At 47.2% G+C, this 24,938-nt stretch overlaps 1 protein-coding gene across 1 annotated transcript in view; it reads right to left on the bottom strand.

Annotated features, from left to right (window-relative positions):
* Pygl (glycogen phosphorylase L) overlaps positions 1 to 13,406 on the bottom strand; it is a 35,249-nt gene extending 21,843 nt beyond the window's left edge. The window contains exons 1-4 of the mRNA XM_041658636.1: positions 13,053 to 13,406; positions 8,297 to 8,398; positions 6,189 to 6,267; positions 3,298 to 3,401 (exon numbers count right to left, since the gene is read on the bottom strand). Of these exons, the coding sequence (XP_041514570.1) occupies positions 3,298 to 3,401; positions 6,189 to 6,267; positions 8,297 to 8,398; positions 13,053 to 13,295 (528 nt within the window). The 5' untranslated portion in view covers positions 13,296 to 13,406. The remainder of the gene's footprint in view (positions 1 to 3,297; positions 3,402 to 6,188; positions 6,268 to 8,296; positions 8,399 to 13,052) is intronic.
* Positions 13,407 to 24,938: the final 11,532 nt, after the last annotated feature.

Here is a 24,938-nt window from a genome sequence, read left to right as displayed (position 1 = left end):
GCTGTAGGGGGAGGGAAGCTGGGGTGCAAGGGAGCAGGGAGCAGGATAGCAGGGAGCAGGGTGCAGGAACAAGACCATAGCATAATCTGAAGGACTGCAGACTTCCTGGCATTTTTTTTTCACGGAAATGGTTTTGTTTTATGACGTGACATATTTTACATTTGCCCTTTACGAGCCCATCTTGAGAAATAACGTAGCGGGAGAGTAGAACTGTATGTCCTCTGATTCCGCTTGTAAGACACAATTAAAGAAGCGATGATGTCTGATGGGGTTAACTTTGGAATTAGCAGAAGCTATTGGTCTCTTTTTCTCTCCCTCCCTCTTCTACTCCCCTCTCTATCTCTGCTCCCCAACCCTCCCTCTCTGGACAGGGTCTCACGTAGTGCAGGCTAGCCTTTTAACTTGGTAAGTAATGGAGGATGATCTTGGGTCCTCTGGCTTCCACCTCCCTAGTGTTGGTATTATAAGTGGGCACTGACACAATCCGGTTTACTCGGTGTTGGAGGCAGCAGTGTGTATGTGTGTGTGTGTCAAACCCAGGGCTCCAGTTTTTAGGTGAACTCTCTACCACTGATACTATATCTATAGCCCCAGACTCTCTTCTTATAATTTAGAATGCTATAAACATATATCTCCTTGGTCTATAGGATTAAGAATGAAATTGAAGGGAGAAATGCATTTGAGGAATTTCAGATTTGTTTCCTGAGTTTCTTTAGAATCTTTCATACAAAAGTAGTTTAAAAACTAAGAAATGGCTGGGTGGTGGTGGCACACGCCTTTAATCCCAGCACTTGGGGGTGCAGAGGCCCGTAGATCTCTGAGTTTGAGGCCATCCTGATCTACAGAGCGAGTTTCAGGCCAGCCAAGGCTGCACAGAGAAACCCTGTCTCGAAAAACCAAAACCAAACCAACCCAAAGCAAAACAAAAACCTAAGAAAGGAAAGTCTTCAATGGTCTGGACCACAATGAGAACCACACAGTCTACTTCCCAGGCAGAGCATGGATGCGGGAGTCATCCGGTGAGGTGGTGTGGAAATGCTGGCCACATGGATAAATCCTTGCTAAGCTCAGCGCGCAGCGAGGACTCTAGCTACTGGGAAAAGAAATGCATGCTTTCATTTCTACAGCATTTTATATTTATAAAGCACACATTTCCTATGGTATATGAGACACGCGGAAGAACAAATGGAGGATAACAAACACTCCCCGAAATCCCGTGTTCCAAAGACAATTCACGTTGAAGCTTTGGTTTATGTTCTTTCCTTTTTTTTTTTTTAAAAAAAGACTTATTTATTCATTAATTAAAGTTTTGTTTCTGTGTGATTCATGAGTGTCACGGGAGCCTGTGGAGCCCAGGAGAAGAAGTGAGATCAGAACTGAAGTTACAGGCGCCTACCGAATGGAACCTGGCTCCTCTAGAAGATCGTTAAGTGCGTTAATCTTAGCCATTGAGCCACGTCTGCTGCTCCTGATGTATTTTCCTTCCTAAAACATTTTCTCCCCGGGACAGTTGTCGTCAGTCCGGTCATACAATTCTAGATCCCTTCTCTCCCCAAACAACATAAGTGACCTTCCGCTTTAATAAAAGCACTCAAGCATGCGGTAGCCACGGTTACATGAACGTTTTCTCACAGAGCTCCACACTTGGTGGAGTTACTCTCCTCCCAAGAGCCCGTTTGTGTGCCCACTCTGCAGGTTCTCATAGGAACTCTGGGAAGTCGGCATCTCCACCGTGAAGATAAAAAGACCGAGGCTAGCACAGGGGCAACACAATCTTCATGGAGATCTCTGAGGAGTGAAATTAGATCTCAGTTAGGAATCATTGAGTCCTTCTGGTTCATGGTGCCTCGCAGTTTTTATTTACTTAGCAATACCCAACACTTGTCCTTAGCAAAATTTGACATTTTGCTTATAGCTTAACGTCTTCCGACTCGGTTCCCAGCAGTGTCCTTCAGAAACTTTGTTTTCCACTCAACATTCACACCAAATCTTTTATAGTTCCTTCCTTCCTTGGTGGCTAGGAACTGGGGAAGGAGAAAGCAGATCTCGGGCCCCCAACCTGACTTATCCTCCCTAAGTCAGCTTCATTTCCTTACATAGCCCCGCCAAACCCCTGCTCTAGGCTGTTGGACCCCCACGTGAAGCTGACAGAGCTCAACTTTTTGGAAATGTAGTTTATATATTTTCATCAATGGTGTGTATGTAAAACACAGAGAGGGAGAGGGTGCAGTCTACACTTAAGATCAGGGGAAACTCCACAGTGGCCTTGACCGAAGACTCAAAAAGCTACCAGAGATGAAAGAAACCAATAGCTGAGATCTACAAAGGTATAACTACAGTTGTCTGGACGGGCTTGTCCACGTTCATGTAGAACAGAGTATTAAATATGTGTCAAGTTCTTTAGCAGTCAACAGATTATCTAGTATTATTGTATAAAAAGAGAGTATGCTTGTGTGATCTTATACAGCCATGGCCAGGAGGGCAAGACTCTTGTGTACACAAGAACACTGACTGTGGACCCAGATAGCTGCAGACATGACCCCTGCTGACCAGCAGTACGAGCTGGGGAAACCCTACTTTGCTGCAGTCTGGCAATGCACTTCCTCCCGGGGAGGCCTGCTGACGAGATCACAGCTCTAGCCCACAAGTCTTCCCCTGTGTGTCTGTGTTTGTGTAATGATGGAGTCACTCCAACTCAGTGAGTATTCACTGTAGGCAGAGTCCCATAGGTAATGTGTTGAAGATTACATTTTTCTTTTTTAAAGATTTATTTATTTATTTACTATTTAACGTGCACTGGTGTTTTGCCTGTATATACTTTATGCGAGTGTGTCAGATCACCTGGAACTGGAGATTATACATGATTGTGAGCTGCAGTGTGGGTGCTGGGAATTGAACCCAGGTCCTCCGGAAGAGTAGCTAGTGTTCTTAACCACTGAGCCATCTCTCCAGCCCTGAAGTTATTAACTATCACACAAGAGACACATACACGGCTACTGCTCTTGTTTTCTAGACTGCAAGTTGAGAGCTACAGAGGTTAAGAAACGGGCCATGAACCAGCTAGTGAGATCCAGGCTCTGTGCCAGGTGTCACGGACCTGGAGGTGAATGATACCGACGGGCTCTCAGCTCACGTGACTTATACAGAACAGGGAGCAGACAGTGTCCACTGCCATCAGCCGGATACCAGAGAAATCAGTCGGGTGCTGTGGGAAAGGTGCGCTGCACACTCGCCAGAACACAAAGAAAGAGCCCCTGAAAGCTCAGGGGACAGCACAGCAAGAGACAGTCTGCATACCTGCCATCCATCCCGGATCTTCTGGTTGAAGATGCCGTATTCATAGCGGATGCCATATCCATAGGCTGCGAGTCCCAGCGTTGCCATGGAGTCCAGGAAACAGGCTGAATTTGAACACATGGACAAAAATAATCAGGAGGCTTAGCATCAATGCCAACCTTTCTTTTAAAAACACAACAGTCTTCTATCAGGAGACATTTGCATTTGAGCACAGGGATCACCGCACGAAACTTGCTGGGTTTCTAAATAACCTTTTCTAATTACAGAGTTAATACCATGAAGAAGTTCGAAAATATAAAAATGTCTGAAGACATCCTTCCTTACCATCTTTAACAGCCATTGTGCACATACGAGCATTGTTTGAGAACAAATACGGAGGCCACCTACAGTGGGTAGGTTGACTGTTGACACCTGCAGCTGCTCTTCAAAAGGAAGTTGTCTCTGTGGCTGCCTGCAGAACTGTATCCCCAAGACACAGAAACTTATGTGAGACCTGTTCTGTCATAGCACCCAACTCACTGATGGAATTCCATTGCTCTTGGGACACTTGTGACTGTAGGCACCAGGAAGTGGATTATATGAACCAGGAAGTGGATCCCACTTCGCTGATCTAAGCCTTTTAATCATTTGTAGTAATTTTGTTTCCATCATCGGTGACAGCCAGTAGCCTTGTCAGCAAGGGCATCCAATCCACCAGAGTATCAGGAATTCTGCTGAGGGAAGGGGGCTTCAGTGCAAGATTTCCCTTGCTGTTTTTGTCATTTGCATTGTGAGGGGAGGGGACAGAAAAAGCAGGGGAGAACTATAGAGCCCCAGAGTATTGGTATAATAGAGCTCGGACTTAATCAGCCCTAACATCTGGGGCTCTTGTCCTGTGATCTCCATGCCATTGCTGATGTAATTATTTTCTTATTAGATTTTCTGTTACCTAATGACAGAGCATCTGAACTACAAGATCCCATTGGTAGAAGGAAGAGAAGGATCTACCTAGCGCCTGGACACAAAGGGTTACATTAATCTGACTGTCCCTCTTGGGAATTTGAGCTGCCAGGAGTGCGGAAACCTACAGCAGGAATTCAATTTGAGTTGTCACTCAAACTGTAAGGGTCTGCATTGGGTTCCTAGCCTACCTCTAAGACAGCCATTGACACAAAGTGCTAAGCCTAGAGTCAGCCTAACGTGACCAGTCCCTGCTTTGTCTGACCTGTGGCTGTCCTGGCATTCCCTAGGTCCTGACGAGTTCGTTCGTAGAGCCCAAGCAGATGGGGTTCCGACTTTCACAGTCAGGGAAGAGACTAAGGCATCTGAGATGACTTTGTCTCACTTGTTGCTCTATTCTGCCCAAACAGCGGAGGAGCAAGGCCATTAATGGCAAGTCCAGAGCAGAGTGAATGGTGCCAGCCAACGTCGAAGAGCTTGTGTTTCACGTAAAAACAAAGCAGATCAATTCCTATTCTCAGATAGGCGTTCCATTAGGGCTGCCACCCTCCCTACGGCCCAGGCAAGCCTGGGAAATCCTCAGATGAGTGACTTCACAGGATGAGGGCAAGTAGCCTACCTGAAGCACTTTTCTATATCTTACCACTAGTGGCCACACTAAAAGCACATTGCCAGCAACACTGAAAGGTCTCGATAAAATGAAACAGATGCAAACGACTTTCTAGTAACAGGGGAGAAGATGCAAAAGTAACAGACTTTAAAGGAATGTGATAGCATCTCCTATGATTGCCTCCTTTAAGCCCAGGCTCCTCTCTGGACGTCAGCAGGCACATTTAACATTTAAGATAAACTTAGTATTTGAATCCAAACTATCCCATGTCTCTCTATATACATAACTCGAAGAAGGTGTAATCTTTTAAGAATATAGATGGCACCACTCTGCACGGGTTTTAATGGAACTTGCTTTGAACATGGTGATGGTCATTCACGCAGGCAAGTTCATCAACTAGGCAAGTGTGTCTGTATGGGTGGGCAACTTTTAATGGCGCTTTAGAAACAATACTGTAACAAAGCTTTCCTGTTGTTTCACTGTCTAGCCCACATGTTGCATTTGGTGTTTGCTTTGGAGAAACTCTCCAGAGGCGGGGAAATGCTTGGTTACAGAATGTGAAGTTTAATATGAGGTCAATCAGGATCTAGAATAGCTCAAGCAACAAATCTCTGGGTAAGCCTGTGTGGGATTCCGTGAATTAATTGAGGTGGGAAGACCCACTCCGAACGTGGCAGCAGCAAGAGGGTCACTATTCCATGGTCTGGGGTCCTGGACTGTAGAAACAGGAGAAAGCTGTCTGAACACGAACATTTAATCCCCTCTGCTTCCTGATGCAGATGCCTGTGACACCTGATACCATGACTTCCCCACTGTTCCTTGGAACTCTGAGCAAAACTCAACCCTCCCTTCCTTAAACTGCTGCATATTTTGTTGCAATGAGCTGAACTAGTGTTAGAAAAGCCATTCCTCAAGTACAGCAAAGAACTTTGTATGCATAGGAAAGGTGGTATATTAACGACATCACTGCCTGCCAGCCAATCGAAACAACAAACTGCAGAGTGCAAGGTAAGTCTTAGAATTTATGGGAACTGACCAGCCGCGTGAACAAACAGCAGTGAAGTAAACGAGCAACTTTGGAAACCCTTGAGTGAACAGGAAGGATCTGGTTAGCTCTGGGGTTTAAGCAATGCCTGAACGGGCTTTAAGCAACACTTTTTTTTCACGTTCGCTTCTCTCTGGCGTTGATCAGCCCACAGGGGAAATTCAAGAACAAATCTACAGAGGGGCCATGCGGTCTCCTTCTTCTAAGGAGCCAGTTGGATCTTCCAAACATGGTTGTGTATGGTGCCCGAGAAGGCCGGGTCGCCCAGACGGTACAGCCCATTCCTGCTGTGCTTACCGGCAAGCCTCCCCAAACCACCATTGCCGAGCCCAGCGTCTTCTTCAATTTCTTCTAACTCCTCCATGTCCAATCCAAGCTGAGGAGAAAGGAGAACAATATCGGACACAGATACACATGCAGGCCATCCCAGGGACAACAACCACTTCCAAAAGCACTGAACAGACATCAGGGTGATCTGTGTGCTTGATCTGGCTACGGTTTGTTTGAGGCATGTGTACTGCATATTAACTGCAGAAGCTGGCAACTGCTGGTGCCAGGGGTTCAAGATGGATGGCCAGGAATGGAGAAGCATCATCCTAGATCTCCTCTGTGGACCACGCCACTTCCTTAATATTGGCCCTTAGATAGAGACTGTTAAATCTCCCTTGTAAAATGTGGAAGATGAAGGTACCTACTTAATTTAGGGTTGTGTGCCAAATGATATCGTATAAACAAAACAACAGCATTAGTCTTGGGTAGATGTATCATATGTTATTACTATTGTAATATGTATCATATGCTATTATTACTTTAAAAATATGAGGGTCAGTGGGGACAGTCACCTGTCTCCACTTGGGGACAGTTGCTAGCTTCCTTCTCCAAAGTGCTGGGATCACAGTCCTGAAGCCACTAGCACTGGGTCCCACCAGGGTCCTGCAGCAGACTCTACACTGCCGATTACTTATTTTATGAGGAAACTGATGTTGTCATAAACCCAGTGGCCTGCTTCCTGTGGACTAGATGATAATCTCACCCGACCTCACTGGAGGCTAATCTACTGTGAAACAGCTGCGACCTTATCTGAAGGTCACATACCCCACCTCAAATTAGACAGTTTAAAAAAACCCGCCTCTTCTCCCCTTCCTCTCCTCCTGTGCTTGTGTAGGACAGAGGGTAACCTGTGAGTCAGTGCTATTCTTCCGCCGTGTGGATCTCAGGGTTTGAACTCAGGTCACAGGGCTTGGATGCATGCGCCTTTATCTTGGATAGTTTTTCGTGGGAAATTAATTTCAATATCGAAAACATATGCACAAGAAGGAAGTGCCTAAAGTGATGCCCACATTTTCTCTGAGCCACTTCTCAGGACCCCCACCCTTCTACCCTGTTACTTCCTTATGTAAGGGTTGATCTTAGATCTCGCAGGAACTCAAACATGGCTCTGCACCATTTCACCGGGAAGGGGCTTTTGAATTTGCTCCCTGGTGACCAGGGATTCCCCGGTCCTTATGCAGCCCATGCTCCATGCTAACCAGCTCTCATGATCTTGAAAAGTTACAAAGTGGAAAACCAAGACGCTCTGAGCCTTGACCACACAGATGCAGGTCATGCATACAGGCTACTCCACGGAAGGTATGTAATTGTTTTTCTAGTATGAGGGGAAGAAAGGGAAGTGGTGGAGAGCTGCGGTGGCTCTTTGGCAGGAAGTAGTCTACCTAACCAACTCAAAGGACGCTAGCCCAGAGCGATAAGTAGCAGGCCACACGAAGCACCATCCCAGCCCTGGGGAAAGGAGCATTCTGACCCAAGTGTCTTTTTTAAATACATGCTTCTCCATCCAGACTCATCAGAAAGGTGAAGAACTTCTTGTTTTTGGAGGACAGACACCTGGAGGAAGGGCTGGAATGTGTCCTTATAAACAGACCAGCAAGTTAGGACTCCTTAAGAGGAAGCGTGTTTTCTGTCTCGTTAGGCCAGAGAAAAACAACGTTACTGTCTTGTCTGATATATGGATAACCATCCAACTTGGATCATTTCTTAAAAGGCAGACTGTGTCCTGATCTATATCAGGCTTCCAGTTCTCACAATGAAGACTTTTACAAGTTTCATTTTAAAAATGTGGTTTGTTTCAGAAAAACTATCCAAGACTTTGATTGCAAAACAAAATCCTCACGCCTGATAACCCATTCTCTAATTTCCTTTTCCCTCCATCCTGTAGACCAGGCTGGCCTTAAACTCAGAGATCCACCTGCTCCTGCCTCCCCAGTGCTGGGTTTAAAGGTGTGCGCCACCACACCCAGGCCTCAGTTCTCTAGCAACTTGTCATGCAAATGTGCATGTGGTGTGTGTGTGTTAAAGTGAACTTGAAATGTGGAGAAAAAAGACATGAGAACATGAGGATGACATACCTGGTAAATGGCCTCGTCACAGGCATTTTGTAAGCCAAGGTTGATCATGGTGTTCTGTAATGCTCGGCCCATGTAAAACTCCAGAGAGAGGTAATAAACCCTCTGAAACAAAGAGAGGAAGGGCTGTCACTCTTCTGTGGGATCAACCATGCTTGTCAATACACATGAAGATGCAGATCCATGTAAGGCCACCAAGAGAAAGCCGTCAGGTCTTGACTGCTTTAACTCACGCTCAAATGAGGTTCCTGCAGTCACCTGACAGGATGCCTGACAGTGCCTGCCACTCCCGACATGAGGAAACCATGCTATACCCGATTTTTTGGCAAAGTAGCTTGATCAAACTAACAGGATTCAATGTTTTTGTTTTGTTTTTCCTTGCTCATGGCCTTCATGAATAAAACACTTATACACAAACAATTTGGACTCTCTGCCTTCATCACCTTTCACTTCAAGAGTCGGGTCGGTTGCTTCTGCCCCTGTGATCTAAAAACGTACAGACTAGCTCCCACACAGGCTGGCGCTAGACAACATTCCTCTTTCACTGACGACTCACCGTTGGCATGAAGAATCCCCCAGGAAGATTCCCCCCCCCAATAAAAACCCAGGAAGACTCCCCCCAAGACCCCCCACGAGACTCCCCCAGGAAGTCTACACAGCAGTTCTTCTGGCAAGAGGACCCAAGGCTTAGAAGCGTTTGTTCTCAATGAGACTGTAAATTTCCCTATGGACTTAGAAACTATTTGCCTTTGGCCTGGGAAAAGCCAGGTAAATATGAGCTGAGTCAAGTGAGAGGCACAAAGTTCAGACTGGCCTGAAACCGCTTCAAATGTAGCAGGGTTTGCTGATGTAAAGGAATGGACGCTGGAGCGACTACAGCCCCCCTTTCAGGACACTTTGCCCTCTGTATCAGTTACCCTGCTCCCCAAAGGGCACAGAACAAAGCAGTGAGAGCCTGTTCAAGTCACTTCAAATTTCAGGTGCTTCCCATTTCCACAGGATAGGAAGAACCAAAAATAAAAGTATTTGGGCAACCCAACAAATCAATGATGATGATGATGATGAGGATATGATAATAATAAATGCTGATGGTGATAGAGCTCACGTAAGAAATCACTATTACATCAACTCAGAAATTTCACTCGTTCTTACTTTCATTTTATGAAACAATTGAGTTCCGAAACTTCACAAACACAGGCAACGCTGTGCCCTGCCTGGACATCTAATACTGCTGTCCAGAGCACAGCATTTGTGTCCAGCTTCTCTGAACATTTACGGGGAATTTCTTCTGGGTCCTTGTCAGCCTATCAGATAGATGCCTATGCATGTTAATGAAAGGCATCTTTCTGGGGACACACTTAGGCCCCAAAGGTTCAGAGTACTACTCCTACCCCAGGTTGGGCGTTCTATTCGTGAGGCCACGAGGGACAGCAGATCAAGCCACAGATACCATTAGCTCAGCTCTTTCCAGCCTTCATATGTGTATTCTCATTCCCTCTCTGTTAGAATGAAGCCTGTTTACCTGTTCCAGGATCTATGCAAATGCCATTTGTAATACATCTATACCACTGTCTTGCAACTGTGAAGTCACAAGCCTGAAATTATTGCATTTCTGCTAAGTTTCTTGACCTTCCTTTTAAGGCTAAAGCAGCACGGACTTAAGATCCATTAGCATGAAAAACATCTTCAGGGGTTTAAGATAGTTCTGGTTCTTTTAGACAGGTTTGCTCAAAGTATCTTTATAGATGACAGACTTTTTAAGGACAGTAACTATAGGCGAGTTCCTATTTTATTTTGGCTTTTTGTTTGTTTGTTTGTTTGTTTTGATAGACTTTACTGTGTAACAACCCTTGCTGTCCTGGAACTTACTCTAGATCAGGCTGGCCTCGAACTCACAGAGATCTGCCTGCCTCTGCTTCCCGGGTGCTGGGATTAAATTCATGTGCCACCACTGCCGGGCTAGATTTCCTATTTTTCTGATGAGTGGTATGTTTTGAGGTAAAATATACTTTATATTTGAGAATATGTAACACCTTGAGAAACAGACCTATGCTCGCGCAATGTCCCATGGACATGTATTACACATTCCTAATGTTAAACTATTTGAATATCTTCATTTACCTTGTAAATTTCATGCACAAACCACTCCTAATATTGTATCTACATTATATAAAACCAGTTACAAAGGGTTTGAAAAGATAGAATAAAGATGACATAATAGTATCAATGCATTAAAAATAGTTTTGAAGTTGTTCCCAGTAGAAACCGGAGGACCTGGGTGCTTCTGTCAGGGCACCCTGTCAGGGGTTTGAAACATGGGATCGCAAGTCTGTGACGCGCAGGAGCGGTGTCTAGAGACCCGTGCCGGGAGGGCACTTCACGTGGAGGGTGAGCAGAGCGCCCAAGGGGGAGATGGTGAAATGGCAGAGCAGTGGAGGAAGATGGGCAGAGGGTAATGTCAGCGAAGACGGGAGGGCAAGTTCACCTGTGAAGATGGCAGTGAAGCCCTTCAGGACTACGTCAGGGCTGAAGCCAACCTTAACAGAGTAGGATGTGCTCTCGCTGCTTTGGGAAGCTCAACTGGACCCAGGTCTACACTGAATGAGGGTTGCAAATGCTGTGTCTTTGGGAGCTGACAGATAAAATAGAGGTGTAACTGAAGTTGCCTAAAACAGCCTGAAACACTGAAGCACACAGGACTGTAAAGCCATGGAATTTTTATAGAAGCTACCCAGAGGCAGTTTCCTGACCAATTGGTGTACCGGCTAGCAGGGGTCAGCCTCCTGTCGCTAGCTTACTGTTCCTGGGAAGGAAGGTTCTGATGAGAAGCCACAACTGACCCGTAGGGGCTCAGCGAGGCAGAAAGTCAGACTGGAAGACAGTGGCAAGTTTGGAGGGTTCCTGCAGACTTTTGAAAGGGGAATATAAAAGAAAGTCAATGTTTTCCGTTGGAGTGACTGTCATGATGGTGACCAAGGTCACTAAATTAAAAAAAGAGGGCAGGTCAGGGCTAGAGGTCAGGGCTGCGAGGGACGTGATCGTGATGGAGTTTCTGTGTGCTGAAGTTCGAGGGACCGGAAGAGGCTTTGGTTGCTTAAAGCTTTGGCATTTATACAGGGGCTGGGGCTAGAGAACTGGGCTTGGCGATTTGTGGGCACGCCTGGGAGTGAGGCTGGGGAGGGAACATGGGCACATCTCCTGGTAGGTACTCTGTAAGGACTGGAGACATCCTGCTTCCACAGAGACCATCATGGAGGAATCTGAATTTTTAAGACTTTCCTAGCTCCCCCCGCCCTCCTGCCCCAGACAGGGTTTCTCTGTAGCTTTGGAGCCTGTCCTGGAACTCACTCTTGTAGACCAGGCTCTTCTAAGAAGTTACACAACATGTTCATTGCTGCCCTGCAGTGTAAGCCTGTCCTGCTTGCTCTGAGCTTGTATAGTAAAGAAGAGTCAGGGGAGAAACTAGCTGGAGAACCAGGAAGATTAGCACTGGAGGACAAAGGGCAAAACTCTTTGTGTTAGGATGCTAGATGCTACAGTGTGTGTGTGTGTGTGTGTGTGTGTGTGTCTTTCTGTCTGTCTGTGTATTTCTGAAATCTGGCTCCAACCCAGACAAATTCTGTACTAGTCCTAAAAATTTTTGATGCAAGATAAAATATGTTGCACCAATAAAGAGATACAGTAGATGAATGTAGGCTCCAAGTGTTTTCTACACGTTTAGATTTCGAAGGACACACATTCGCTGCTGTTCTGTCTGGGCAGCAGCCTGGAAGGCAGGCTCCTGGGGGGGGGGGGTATCTTTTCATCTCTGTGAAAGCATCTTTACACCCACCGGGAGTTTATTCCTCAGCTTTAGAAATCCCTATAGTTCTCAGGCGCAAACAGTAGAGATAACTTTTCTCGGTGTTTTTATATTTTTTAAAACGCCTAGTAAGTGTATATACGTATTTCCCCTTGCCTCCAGAATCTGCTTTCATCGTTTTCAACATCACCCCACAGTCGGCTTTTCCACTTTCCTCTCCCAAAACATCCTCTGTCCTCATAAGGCTGCTGCCTCTCACTCCCTCTCCCTACCTGGCCCTCCCTAACCTTCAGTACCTGTTTTGTTCTCTACCTAGATTGGTCACGACGGGATGGTGCTGCTCCCTCTACAAGTCCACCACCCCCAGAGATTCCGCACTCTGGCCCTTGGCAGAAAGGGGAGCGAAAAGGCGGCGTCCCCCATGTCTGGGACAGGTCTCTGGGAGGGAGGAGAGTGTGTTCACGGGGATATACGCAGGTGAGTCTCAGGCTTGGCCTGACCCATCCTGCAGGAATCAGAAAGTTCAGGAACTGCAGCTTCCATTTGTAGTAGTGGACCGGGACTTCCCCGTTCTCTCGGCTGCACTGTTAGGCTGGGCAGCCCTGAGGCCTGGGCGGGGTCACTAGCAGAAGAGCTCCACACTTCCCTAAACAGTAAGCTCAGTGCTCCCAAGCACCCCTCCCGCGGCCGCCCCGGACTGTCAGGGGCCTGGAACTGTGACTTGCAATACCATAAAGGAGGCTCCGGGTCCCCCTTAGTTAAGTGCTGAGTAGGCACTCCATAAAGTTTGCTAAGTTCACGGGCAAGGGAAGCCTGCGCTCTTGCCACCAGGGGGTCTCCGGATCGCACGACACAGTAGAACGGGTGGCACAGAGCTGCGGGGGAGGTGAGATCTAGGCCCCGCTGTCGGGACGAGGACAGGGTGTGGAGGGAGGGCAAACGCCCTCCACCGGGTACCTTGGGACACTTGTCGTAGTAGTACTGCTGTGTGCGGATCCAGCGCCCCACCAGGTGGTCGCGCACCGTGTGCGCCAGAGCGAAGAAGTAGTCGCGGGGGGTGGCCACATTGCGGTCCTTGACCAGCGTAAAGTGTAGGTGCCGGTTGAAGCCCTTCTTCAGCTCCGCCACGTTCTCCACGCCCACGATGCCTCGGATGCTGATCTGCCGTCGTTTCTCCTGGTCGGTTAGGGGCTTCGCCATGGTTGCTGGTGGAGGGACAACAGAGCAGGCGGGGCGCGGGGCTGCAGGACTGGCCCGGTCCGGTCTCCAGAGGTTTTGAGGTTCTGGGGAGCTGTGATCCACCCCTCGGCGCGGCACCGCCCCTCGCCCAGCTCCCGCCCACCCGCGGCGTCCGGAGCACACACAACCCCCGGGGGAAGGGGCGGCAAGGGAGCCCCCAGGGCGGCGCCGCGGCTGTGGGCACCGCCTCCCGGCCTCTCCCAGAACCTCTTGGTCACGTAGCGCGCGGAGTCTCCGACCTGTGTGCGGGCGGGGTAGGAGGCCTCGTCCGGACCGTTCACCCAGGTTGCCATTTCTCAGCTGGAGAAGGCGCCACTGTAGCTTCCTGGGGCGACACTACTGTAGGGTCAGGGTGATTTAACCAAGGTTGCTCAGCCTGGTTTACCAGCCCTTGGAATCGCCCCATCCTGGATCTTTAGGGAGCCTCGGTTGTTTTTATTTATTTTCTGAGGGCGCAGGACTGGGGTTTCTTAAGTCTAGACCCAGGCTGGAGCCAGCCAGCAGCGCTTAAAAGTCAAGGGGACGGAGTCTGTTGAGTAGAAGCTTCAGGCTCAGTTGGGGACAAGACTTCGACTTGAGACCCCTTGTTAACAATGTGTTTAAACCAAGCGAGACACAGGGGTAAGAGGAGGGAGTGTGTGTGTGTGTGTGTGTGTGTGTGCGCGCGCGCGTGTAGAAGAGGTTACTCATGGAGTCAGTTGCTTTATATATAGTATACAAACAAGCTTCAGCTGGTGGTGGCAGTGTGTGTTTCAGACTTTGGAAAGGTAAATGTGGCATTTTAAGATCCTTTTCAAAAGGTATGCGTTGTATTGTGCACACGCATGAATGTCCTCGTATGTGTGCACAGGTGTGCAGAGGTCGGAACTGCTTACAGAGATTGATTCTCTCCTTCAAGGTACATGCAGTCATGCGGGTAAACTGGGATTGATCACATGTGGGTCAGACTTGGCAGCAGGTGCCTCTACCTGCTGAGCCATCTACAGGGTCCATGTCAGAGGTCTGTCTTCTTCTCCTCTCCTCTCCTCTTCCCTCCCCTCCCCTCCCCTCCCCTCCCCTCCCCTCCCCTCCTCTCCTCTCCTCTCCTTTCCTTTCTTCCCTTGCTCCTTTCCTTCTTCCTTTCTCTTTCTCCCTTCCTTCTTTCTCTGTTCCCTCCTTCTCTTCCTCCCTCCCTCCTTTCTCTCTCATTCTCTTCCTTCCTTCCTTCTTCTTTTTAAATCAAAGCTAATTATTTTGAGTAGATACGCAGGCGAGCAGTTACTTGATTCAGGCCGAATCAGCCAGTTACTTGATTCAGGCCGAATCAACCCTTACTCTAAAAATGAAAGTTCTACTCTTGCGGGTCTGGCTTTGTTTTCAGATCCTCATTCTCCAGCTCCCAGGGCTTTGACTCTGGCCTTTGGGAAGGATGCAGACGGAAGTGGCTTTATGTGAAGGCTTTGAGGAAAGCACGGCCATGAGAGATGGGGAGAGGGTTGGATTTGGGTGAGGCCACAGATAGCCGGAGCTAAGAGTAAGTGGGGAGCTGGGTCAGAATGCGCTGCTGAATTAAAATTAAGAGCCACATGGTGATGTTTGAGGAATGCCTGAATGAGAAGGTTCTTTGGCAGATTGCAAAACCTCACAGTTTTTTAAAAGTAAGGTTGACGTCTTTGAATGCCATGGTAACGAATCTTCATTGTGAACTTGGAGACATTTGGAACACCTGAATACCCAGGCACACACCTCTGGGTAGGTGGTGGTGTTTTCAGAGCTGGAAGGGGGACCTGCTTTAAATGTGGCTGGCATCAGCCCATGGGGAAAGGCCCCGGGATGACAGAACAGGACAAAGGAGAGAGTGTCAGAGCACCAGTGCCCACCTTTCTCTGCTTCCTGACTGTGGGTGTCATGTGGCCACCCTGTCCTGCTGCCAGCACCACGATTGCCCTGCTGTAGTGGACTATGTCTAAACTCTTCACACGTTGGAAGATTCCAAATCAGAGGCAATGTTCTAGTTTTGCTTGGGATGTCTTTGTGCAGCGATGGCCTATCTCCCTGAGACTACCCAAGAGGACAGGGTTGGCATAGGGAGCAAGGATAACCTGGCTATAATGTTTTCTTGATTTGGTATCTGGTCAGTGAGGCCACCCCCACCCTTCCCCACCCCCAATGAACATCTCTTCTACATGGGAAAAATTAGACCTCATAATGTTCCAGCTATGGAGTGTGAGAGGGACTGTGCCACCAACCATGTAAAAGTGGATATGTATGCCTGAGCTGTGGAGATAACTTGTGGGGGGGTGCTGCCATGCAAGCGTGAGACCTGAGAGGGAGCCCCACTTCACAGAAAAGCTGGACGGTGTGGAGTGTGTCTATAATCCCAGAGCCGATGAGGCAGAGACAGACGATCTCCGGTACACTTGATGATTCTCGGCTACTGACCTATCTTAAAACAAACAAATAAACATCATCATCAACTACAAAAAATGTGGTCAATACCCGAGGAACAGCATTCAGAGTAACTTCTGACCTGTACATACACATGTGCACACACACGTGTGCACACACACATGTCAAAGAGGACATGATCACAGCCAATGACACCAAGTACCCTGCAGATGTGACATTACATGACAGCCACCCTCTAACTGCTCTTTAGACTTTCCCAAATGTCTGTGGCACTGGTTAATTTACTTTTATTGGAAAACAGGGTTGGACCCTCATCCTCTTTAGGTTTAACACTAAACTAGCAATTAGTACCAGTACTTTCCATTTGGGAAAATGATGATTTCCCAGCTAATATTCTGTTACAAATTTTGTTTTCTATATTTTTGTTAAGTAAAATTTGCATCCAGCAAAACCATCTAGGTTGGTATGTGAGAAAAAGAAAAGAGAAAGTGTGATACTGGCACATGATGTGTAAGAACCAAGGTGGGCTCCAGTCCCCTTCCAAACCTACCATCTAGTCCTTGTGTCCTAGGCTAGGAACCCAAGACTGTGAGCCTTAACTTACTGGACCAAGAAGATGATTCTTTTTAAATAACTCACTTTTAGACCTTCCCCCGGGCAGAAACTATGGCTTCCTAAAAAGGCAGCTGCTTTAAATTGCCCAAAAGCTCAGCACCAACAAAGATCTGTATTGTGCCCGCTTCCTCGCTACTTCTCCCACTGCCATAATGAAAAGGCTCTGTGAACGGCTGAACTGCCTGTCCAGACCTCAAAGGACAAGCTGCCCACTGTCAGAAGAGAACCATGGGAACCTGTGTTGGCTCAGGAGGTCCACAGTGATGCAGACTCTGGGGACAGGATTAGACCTGCAAGGCTCTTCAGAGGGCAGAAGCCTGAGGGAGAGCGAGTCAGAGGGAACCAGGCTGTTGAAGTGAGTGTGATCAGAACCACGTGTGATCCAATGAAGGAGAAAGGGAGGGAACAGGCTGTAGGTTTGTCCCAGACTGTGAGTCCCAAGAAGATCCCTCAAGGCCACTGGACAGTTCCGGGGCTTGTCAACTGTCAGAGGAGATTTTGGAATGTGCTCAGTCATTGGTGTGCACCGCGGGGAGCCCCGCCTCTGTGCAAACACAGAGGGCAAGGCCTTCAAGGCGGGGACCCACCGTTAGCAGGTCACTAGGAGGCTTGTCTCAGAAAGACAGAAGATAAATAAAAATAACTTGATCTCTACCATGGCTTAAAACAGGGTTATATGCTGTATTCAGAACTGCCAAAACCACAACCAAAAATTTTACAAGGACTCCAAGAAGACCCTGCTTCTGACTCTCTTAGATAATGTCTTATACTGCAGCTTATGCTGGCCGGAAACTCAGGGAGACCCCCAGCCTCAGCCTGTTTTGGGATGACAGGCCTGAGCTGCCACGTCCAGCCCTTCTGGCTCGGTTTCCACTGTCCCTTTCTTCTGCTCCTTCCAGCAGTGCAGGAGGGCAGTTTCTACCTTTCTACCCACTTTAGAAACGAGGGTACTGAGGCTTAGGCGTTCAGGTATACTCAAGATCACTTCATAAATTCACTGCAGGGATTTTACATCCCTGAGCGTAGATTCTAACCTGAAGCACCTTTGGGATAGTAAGAAACCAGAGTTCTGTCTGCACCTCAGCTAACCCGTGTCCTCTGTTCCCCTGGGCTGCTCTGTGCTCTTGATTGGCCTTTTGACCTGCTTTGAATCCATCCAGAAGCCCAGGGAAGTGGCCCAAAGTGGCCCCGCATGCAGGTCACATGGCCAGTAGAGAAGGACAATGTCTTGTCAGAGCTGCGCTTTGCTAAGTGAGCAGAAGTTAGAACATTGTTAATCCATGAGCAGAAGTTAGAACATTGTTAATCCATGAGCAGAAGTTAGAACATTGTTAATCCATGTATCTAATACATGACTCTGACAGCCGAAGCTCCTACTCAGACCCTGCTGTCTTAAACATTTAGAATGACAACTGAGAGCCTCGGTTTTTTTTTAAACTACAGACTACCTTGCAGGCACACAGGTGGCTGCCTTAATCACCTTCTCTTAATTGGCCGTAGCTGTTAAACTCGAGTGCATCTGCTTGTCTTGGAGCAAGCCCACTTCCTGGCACTTCCATTTCCTGTCATGTTTGATTAGCTTGCTAGTACAGTAGCCGGGCTTGTTGGGCGTGGCTCAGTGGAAGTTCCCGAAAAGCTGGAGAGATATAAACCTGTCCCTCAAATCATGGGTGGTTTTTAACATGTCAGTACAAAATCTGGTGAGCTCAGAGAATCAGGGTTCCAATGTCCAATGATGCAAAACAGGAAATGCTCTGACTTTCTCATTCCTCAGGACAACTTAGTTTGGAAAAGAGAAGAGTGGCCAAGTGCCAGGAAATGCTAAAGCATTACTGAGGTGTAAACTTGCCCTTTGGAATGAGAAATAGTGTTCATTTTCTCCCAATAGTTTGCTTTTTCCGCTTCCCTTGAGGCGCTATGCTGGTAGGGTGGGGCTTAGCGGGGATGGGAAGGGCGTGTTTACTGTCTGTGAGAAGGCTTGAGTGGCTCAGGTTGGAGATGCTAGCTAATCCGTTTGGCCAAGCGTGGGGTGAGATGACCTGAGCTGTGGAGAGAGGAGCTAGGTCCCTGTTTTGGAGTGAAGAGCCTGGAGCCAGCTTAATGCAGAATCACCAGATGGTTGGGGCATATCGGAGACTCGGAGGACTGAACATGGCATCCTGGGAAGAGCCAGAGCGGTGATAGAACCCCAGACAGGAAGTGGTTTCTTAGAGAGCTTCGGGAGTCTGGCCTTAGATGTGTTTACAAGGATCACTTCTCTGGTCCCTGAGAAGGTACCGGGGCAGTCATCTGCTGAAAATTACTTCAGTGGGTCTCCATAGGGAGAGGTACAAGGCTCGAGGCTTCCCAGTCACTCCCAGCCTTCAGTACTTACTTGGCTCTAGGGAACATTGCTGAAGGGTCTGCATTTGAGTGGACTGATTATGCTTTTCCCTATTCGAGGGCACGCGCACACACACACACCTCATGGCTTATCATACACAGATGAATTACAGGCTTGGTTTGGCTTTATGAACTGCTTACGTATAAATGCAACAAGATTTGGGCTTCAGAAAAACAAAACAAACACACAAAATGACCCCGCCCAAAAATACTCACTTAACCGTGTAAGGGGCGGTGGTAAATGGGAAGATTGATTTTGGAAAACTTTACCAAGAGACATGACCAAATCCTGGCTAGGGAAGGAGGTGGAAAATGTGGCAAGCACAGGGTTTCCACAGGCCCCTGTGATGCAACACGGTCAAGGGCTGACCTTCCTGTTCCGTTGTCTAGGGACCTTTGGGAAAGCAAAGTGCCCCTGGAAACCACATCTTGACTGGATCTTTGCTCTCGATTGATTGAGCACAGGAGACTCTCGGGGCTGAGGACATAGCTCAGTGGCAGAGCACGTGCCTGGCGTGTGCAGATCTCCCCCAGCACTCAAGGTAACAAATAAAACAACAGCAATTAAAACAAGAGGCAGAGAGACTCCTTTCTGACCCAGTGCAGGAACTTGCTCCATGGAGGAAGCAAGTCTAAAGACTTAAAAACTTCAAATTCATGAATGCCAAAATATTTTAATCCCTCTGATTTTCTTTAAAGCCTTAACAGTAAAATGCTTAGCTATGGAAGGGTAATCTTTCTTAGCTTAGAAGCTACCAAAAAAAAAAAATCCGAACAGAAAATAGCTCCCTCTGGATATTTTTGAGGATCTAAGAATCTGAAGGTTCGTTCCCTGTACAAACCCAGGACTTTTGTGCCTTGTCTTATCTTAGGTGGATTATAGTTCTGGTACTTCCAGATCTTCTTTATACGTCAGTGTCATGCATATACTAATGAAGACCATGCTCACTTTACAGTCTGATCTGGATAGGACTCCCCTGAGGTCATCTCCCATCCCGGATGAAAGAAGATGGGAAAGTATCGGTCGTATCGACAAAGCAGTCATTGAATGAGCAAGCATTCACTGTCTGTGAGGTTCTGTGCTCACTGCTAAGCAACCGAAAGGGTCGGGTCCAGATCTCTATCAGGAGATTTACAACTGTCTGAAGCTCCACATTCCCAAACAAATAGAAGCTAGGCCACCAGAAAATGCTGATGTAAACAAACAAACGAACAGACAAAAACAGTGAGTAGACCAGCTCTGAAGTCTGGTCCCAGGAAGGAAAGAGTATCTGGATCTGCTTAGAAGGGAAATGATAATACGTCTTTTATTTCCTCCTTCTTGAATGATACTCAGTATATTTCCAGCTTAAGATAAAAACATGAGGCTGCCCTCAATTCTGAATTTTCACCAGGTATTGTTTTGGGTGTGTGTCTGAGAGAGAGTTGCAGAGTGGCCTGAGACCAGCAGGTGGAGGACTTTGTCCTTTGAACACATCACAAGCAGGCTGGGCTTCAGCAGGATGTGGCTGTAATTTTAATCACAGCTTGCTTTCTTTGTTCTGGATATTCATGTCCCAAAAGACCCAGAGAAAATGACCCATAGCCAGAAAAGGAGAAAACAAACCTGCATTATTTTTATCACTCTATCCAGAGCATAAAGTAGATAGTTACTCTCTTTCAAAATCTTAGATACAAATATATAGAAATCCAACGAAACAATTTCTTCTAATGCAGAGCACCGGAGGCAAATGAAATAAATAAATAAAATAGGAATCCAATTTTGTTGTGTTCGATTTAGGAAGTGCTCGCGATTGCTGTCTTGGACCTCCCAGTCATCCATTTTGGCTGACAGGACTAGCTTAAAGGAGCAAAGGGGGTTTCTGCTAGCTTCTAGCACAGGTGTCTAGCCTGTAGGGACGGATCTGGGAACTGGCCAGGCAGGCCAGAGTGATGTCAGTGTGAACAGGGGAGTGGAATCCTGAGAACTCACCCAGAGGGCAGGAGTCTAATGATTAGCCTGCGCGGGAAGAAGTTTTAGTTGTCAGGGGACCCCCTAATTCTGATTTTGGCGCTGTCTTGATTCTGTTCCCTGGCTCCACTGCCAAGTGTGCCTCAGACCTGTGGTTGGAAGCCAGCAAACACGGAGAGACCTTTCCCACGGAGTTTTATAACAAATACTCGGATCCCACGAGCGTTGTTTTACCCTCTGTTGCGGGAACAGGGGAGTGCGCCTCTTATACCACCTTCCACACAGCTTAGAGAAGAGTCCCCGCATACTGGGTGCCAGGGTCTGGGCGTCGCAGCAGAGTGGGAGCTTATGGGGACACCTTCCGGAGACTCCTGGAAATGCAGGATATTGTACGCCAAGGTGGGAAGTTCGTCAGAAGTAGGAGCAAGAATTGGTAACATTTGTGCTGGATTGAATGGGGTGTCTTCAGCTTTACACGCATGGAGACTTAGTATGTAATAATAATGTGCCACACGTGTTAAATATCACATATGCGGACACTGCAGTTTTTGGTGTTTCGTTTAATTGATGGACTGAAATAAGTGATATTTCCCTTGATGTATAATAGTCTGAAAACCCTCTTTTGGGAGGTAATTCATATCAGCAAAGCACTTCTCAGACAGATGCAAAATCTTAAGTTTGTGTCACAGTATTTATAGGTGAATAACCCGCTAACTCCCAATTATTGTCCCTTTCTGGTCACAGTCTCTTTCACAGACAAATGCTACCCTGATCTGTGCTGCAAATGATTTTTTTTCAGAAACGGGGTCTTCTACTCCAGGCTGGCCTCCAACTCCTGGCAACCACACTGCTTCTGCCTCTGAGCACCAGGATTGCAGGCGCAAGCCACCAAGCCATGGATAAATGATTTTTTTTTATGTCTTTTTATTTTCATATAAATGGAATCCCATAGCATATCTCTGTTCATCTGACTTAATTTATTCAGTATTATGTGTTTTCCTGTCAAATTTAAATGCTTTCATTTTATCGTATAGTCTTCCAGAACATAAATGTGGTACAGTGTTACCATTTGTTTTAGTGAGGGTTTCTATTGCTGTGAAGAGATGACCACAGCAATTTTTATAATGGAAAACATTTAACTGGGGCTGGTTTACAGTTCAGAGGTTTAGGCCATCATCGTCATGGTGGGAAGCAGGCAGACATGGTTCTGGAGGAGGAGCTGAGAGTTCTACATCTGGATCCGCGGGCAGCAAAAATTGAACTGTGAGCCATTGGGCCCAGCTTGAGCTTCTGAGACCTCAGAGCCCACCCACTAGTGACACACTTCCTCCAACAACAAGGCCACCTAATAGCACCACTTCCTGTGAGCCTATGGGATCCATTTTTAGTCAAACCACCACACTATTGTTAGATATCTGAATTGTGTGATGGTTAGTAAAAACCATAGTTAGTTAGTTAATAATTAGTTAGTGAGTTCTAATCATTGGCTTGATACAAAGAGGCAGGCTTCTGGGCACACCTGTGAGAGGTTGTCTAGGGCAGTGGTTCTCAACCTGTAGGTTACAGTTCCCTTGGGGTCACATATCAGATATCCTGCATATCAGATATTTGCATCACAATTCCTAACAGCAGCAAAATTACAGTGACAAAGGAGCCATGAGATAATTTTATGGTTGGGGGTCACCGCAGAATGAGGAACATTAAGAAGGAGGATAACCACTGGTCTCTATTAAGGTTAGCGTCTGAAAATGTCTGTAAGAGATTGTCTTGACCAAGTTGACTGATGGGGGAAGACCCGTCTTTGTTGCGGGCAGGACCTTTCCCTGAACAGGGGACCTGGGCTGGATATAATGGAGAGGGCTGGCTGAGCATTAGCAGGTACTAAAGCAACCGGCCTGGCCGAAATGAAGTTGTCCTAGAGGGACATGGTTTCTCAATAAGAGATCCCACCCCCAACCCCTGCCCAAAGAAATGGGAATTTCCTCCAGGAATCTCATGCTGGGAGAAGGAAAAGGCAGCAGCCAGGCGAGGAGCTTGTTTCCCAGAGCAAGGTTTGTACCTTGTCCCATGACCTGAGACGGGAATGCAGACAGTGATGGGTCAGTGGTGGGTGGGCCCATGCTTTGACTGGGACTGCTTGGATGAGCATATCCTTGGCTCTCCGCTTACGCTTTGGTCTCATTTCCAGACCCCGACACTGGGCTTGAGGGGTTCAGTGGATCTCTTTACTCCTCTTCCCAGGGTGGTCATGTTGGATGCATCTCCTTTATTCGGCTTTCCACTTTTTATTAGGCCCTTTTAGTTGTCTTATTGAGGTTCGGTGGCTAGATGTGAGTTGTAGCACAGGTTGTGACCCCCCAAAATCTGATAACATTAATTCATTGCTTTCTTCTCTTGACTGTGGATGTCATGTGACCATTTATCTCAAGCTCCTACAGCTGTGATTTCCCTACCTTGGACTGTAACCTGGGACTGAGAGCGAAAATAAACCATTGCCCCTTAAATTGCCATTTATCAGCAGAAAGAAACTGAGACAAGTTACATTTGCAGTGGGTTGTTAGCAACGTGGCCAGAAGTGCGTAGGTGCATGGTTTTTTATTGCACACATGCATTTATTTCTTTTGGGACTGTAGTAGCTAGATCTGATTTATTTTAATGAAATTTCTTTCTTTTATTTTTTAAATCTCTTGTGTGGGAAAATACAGTGTGGTCTTATAATCTGGGTGTGGTTTGAATGTGTTCCTCAGAGGCTCATGTGCTGGAAAGCTTGGTCCTCAGCGTGGTGATGTCTTTAAGAGGTGGGGCCAATGGGTGGCGGCTAGGTTCTTAGGGATACAGCCCTCGGGAAGGATCAGGTCTCTTGGGGTCCAGGTTACTTCCTGGAAGGATGAGCTCTTGTATAAGAAGGCAAGCCTGGTCTCTGAACCCCTCTTGCTTCCTTTCTTGACACATGACCACCTTCTTTCTGCACGAGCCCTTACTATGACATGAGACAGCCAAGGGGCCTTTCACAGGGGCGGAACACATGGGACTGCCTGACTGGGGGCGTTAAAGCCTCCTAACCTGAGCAAATTAACTTTTAAAAATTTATAAGTATGCGGTCTTGGGCATTTTGTGAGAACACCAGAAACTCACTAAGACGTTTTGATTCAGATATGCAGTCTTTTGAAGGGGAGGAATTCAATAACGAAAAGAGGAAAGGGAGCTTGACAAGGAACTAGGAAGAAAGAGTGGGCGTTATTTAGGATAAGCTGCATAATAACAATTTCTGTATTTACCATTATTGAATCCTCATCAGTCATCCTAAGTTATTCTAAGTGATAACAATTTAAATGCCTAGCTGCACGTTTAAATTAAAGAAGAAAATTGGTAGGTTGTTTCGAGATCTTTTCCAGTATATGACTGCTTACTTGTTTTGGGCGTAAGCTCTGTGTCCCGTCTATTTTATGTCACATCATGATGGAGTGTGCGTGTGTGCGCGCGCGCATGCTGATCTTTCCTGCATGTGTCTTCCTGTATTGCTCTCTAACGTGTGTTTTGAGACGGAGCCTCTCACTGAACTTGCCTGTCTCTGGCTCCCATCCCCGCTCCTGGGGTTATGGGTGCACGCCACACACGTCGCTTTTTCTGTGGTGGTGGACATCCAGACTCATCTCTTCACGCTTACACGACAGACACTTTATCCCCAAGCTTTCTTCCCAGCTTCGTAAGTAGTGTTAGGAGGTGAATTTCAGGCACTAGGTACCAACCAGTACAGATGACACACAGAAAGGACAGACTGATGGAATGGTACTTGGAAGCTTTGCTATTTTTGTAAATGCACAGCTGGTAACAGCTGCCTCCAGGTGTGCGCCGCTCGCTCAGTCCTCACCTGGGGGCCTTTTAGCCATTTGCGCTACTAAGACCAATCAAGGAACGTGCAGAAACACAGAGCCTCAGACCACACTGCATTTCAGAACCATTAAATTGGTCGTGTGGAAAGTGTGTGTGTGTGTCTCTCTCTCTGTGTGTGTATATGTATGTGTGTGTTCATGTGAATTCAGTTGTTCCTGCGTGTGTGAGAGAACGACCTTGGGCATTGTTCTTCAGGACCCTTCTTTTTTGAGACAGGGTGTGTGGTTGACTTGGAGCTTGCTGATTAGGCTGGACCACCTGTGCAGTGAACCCCAGGGACCGCCCTGTCTCTCTAGCCCCAGTTTTAGGATGGCGAGTGCAGTGCCTGGCTTTTTTTTTTTTTTTAAATACATGTGTTCTGGGGCTTGAGCTTG

Source organism: Microtus oregoni, unplaced genomic scaffold (assembly GCF_018167655.1).
Source record: "Microtus oregoni isolate MIOR12 unplaced genomic scaffold, Mior012 000009F_ref0000495, whole genome shotgun sequence".
Classification (NCBI taxonomy): Eukaryota; Metazoa; Chordata; class Mammalia; order Rodentia; family Cricetidae; genus Microtus; species Microtus oregoni.
This window is presented reverse-complemented; position numbering and strand designations above follow the sequence as displayed.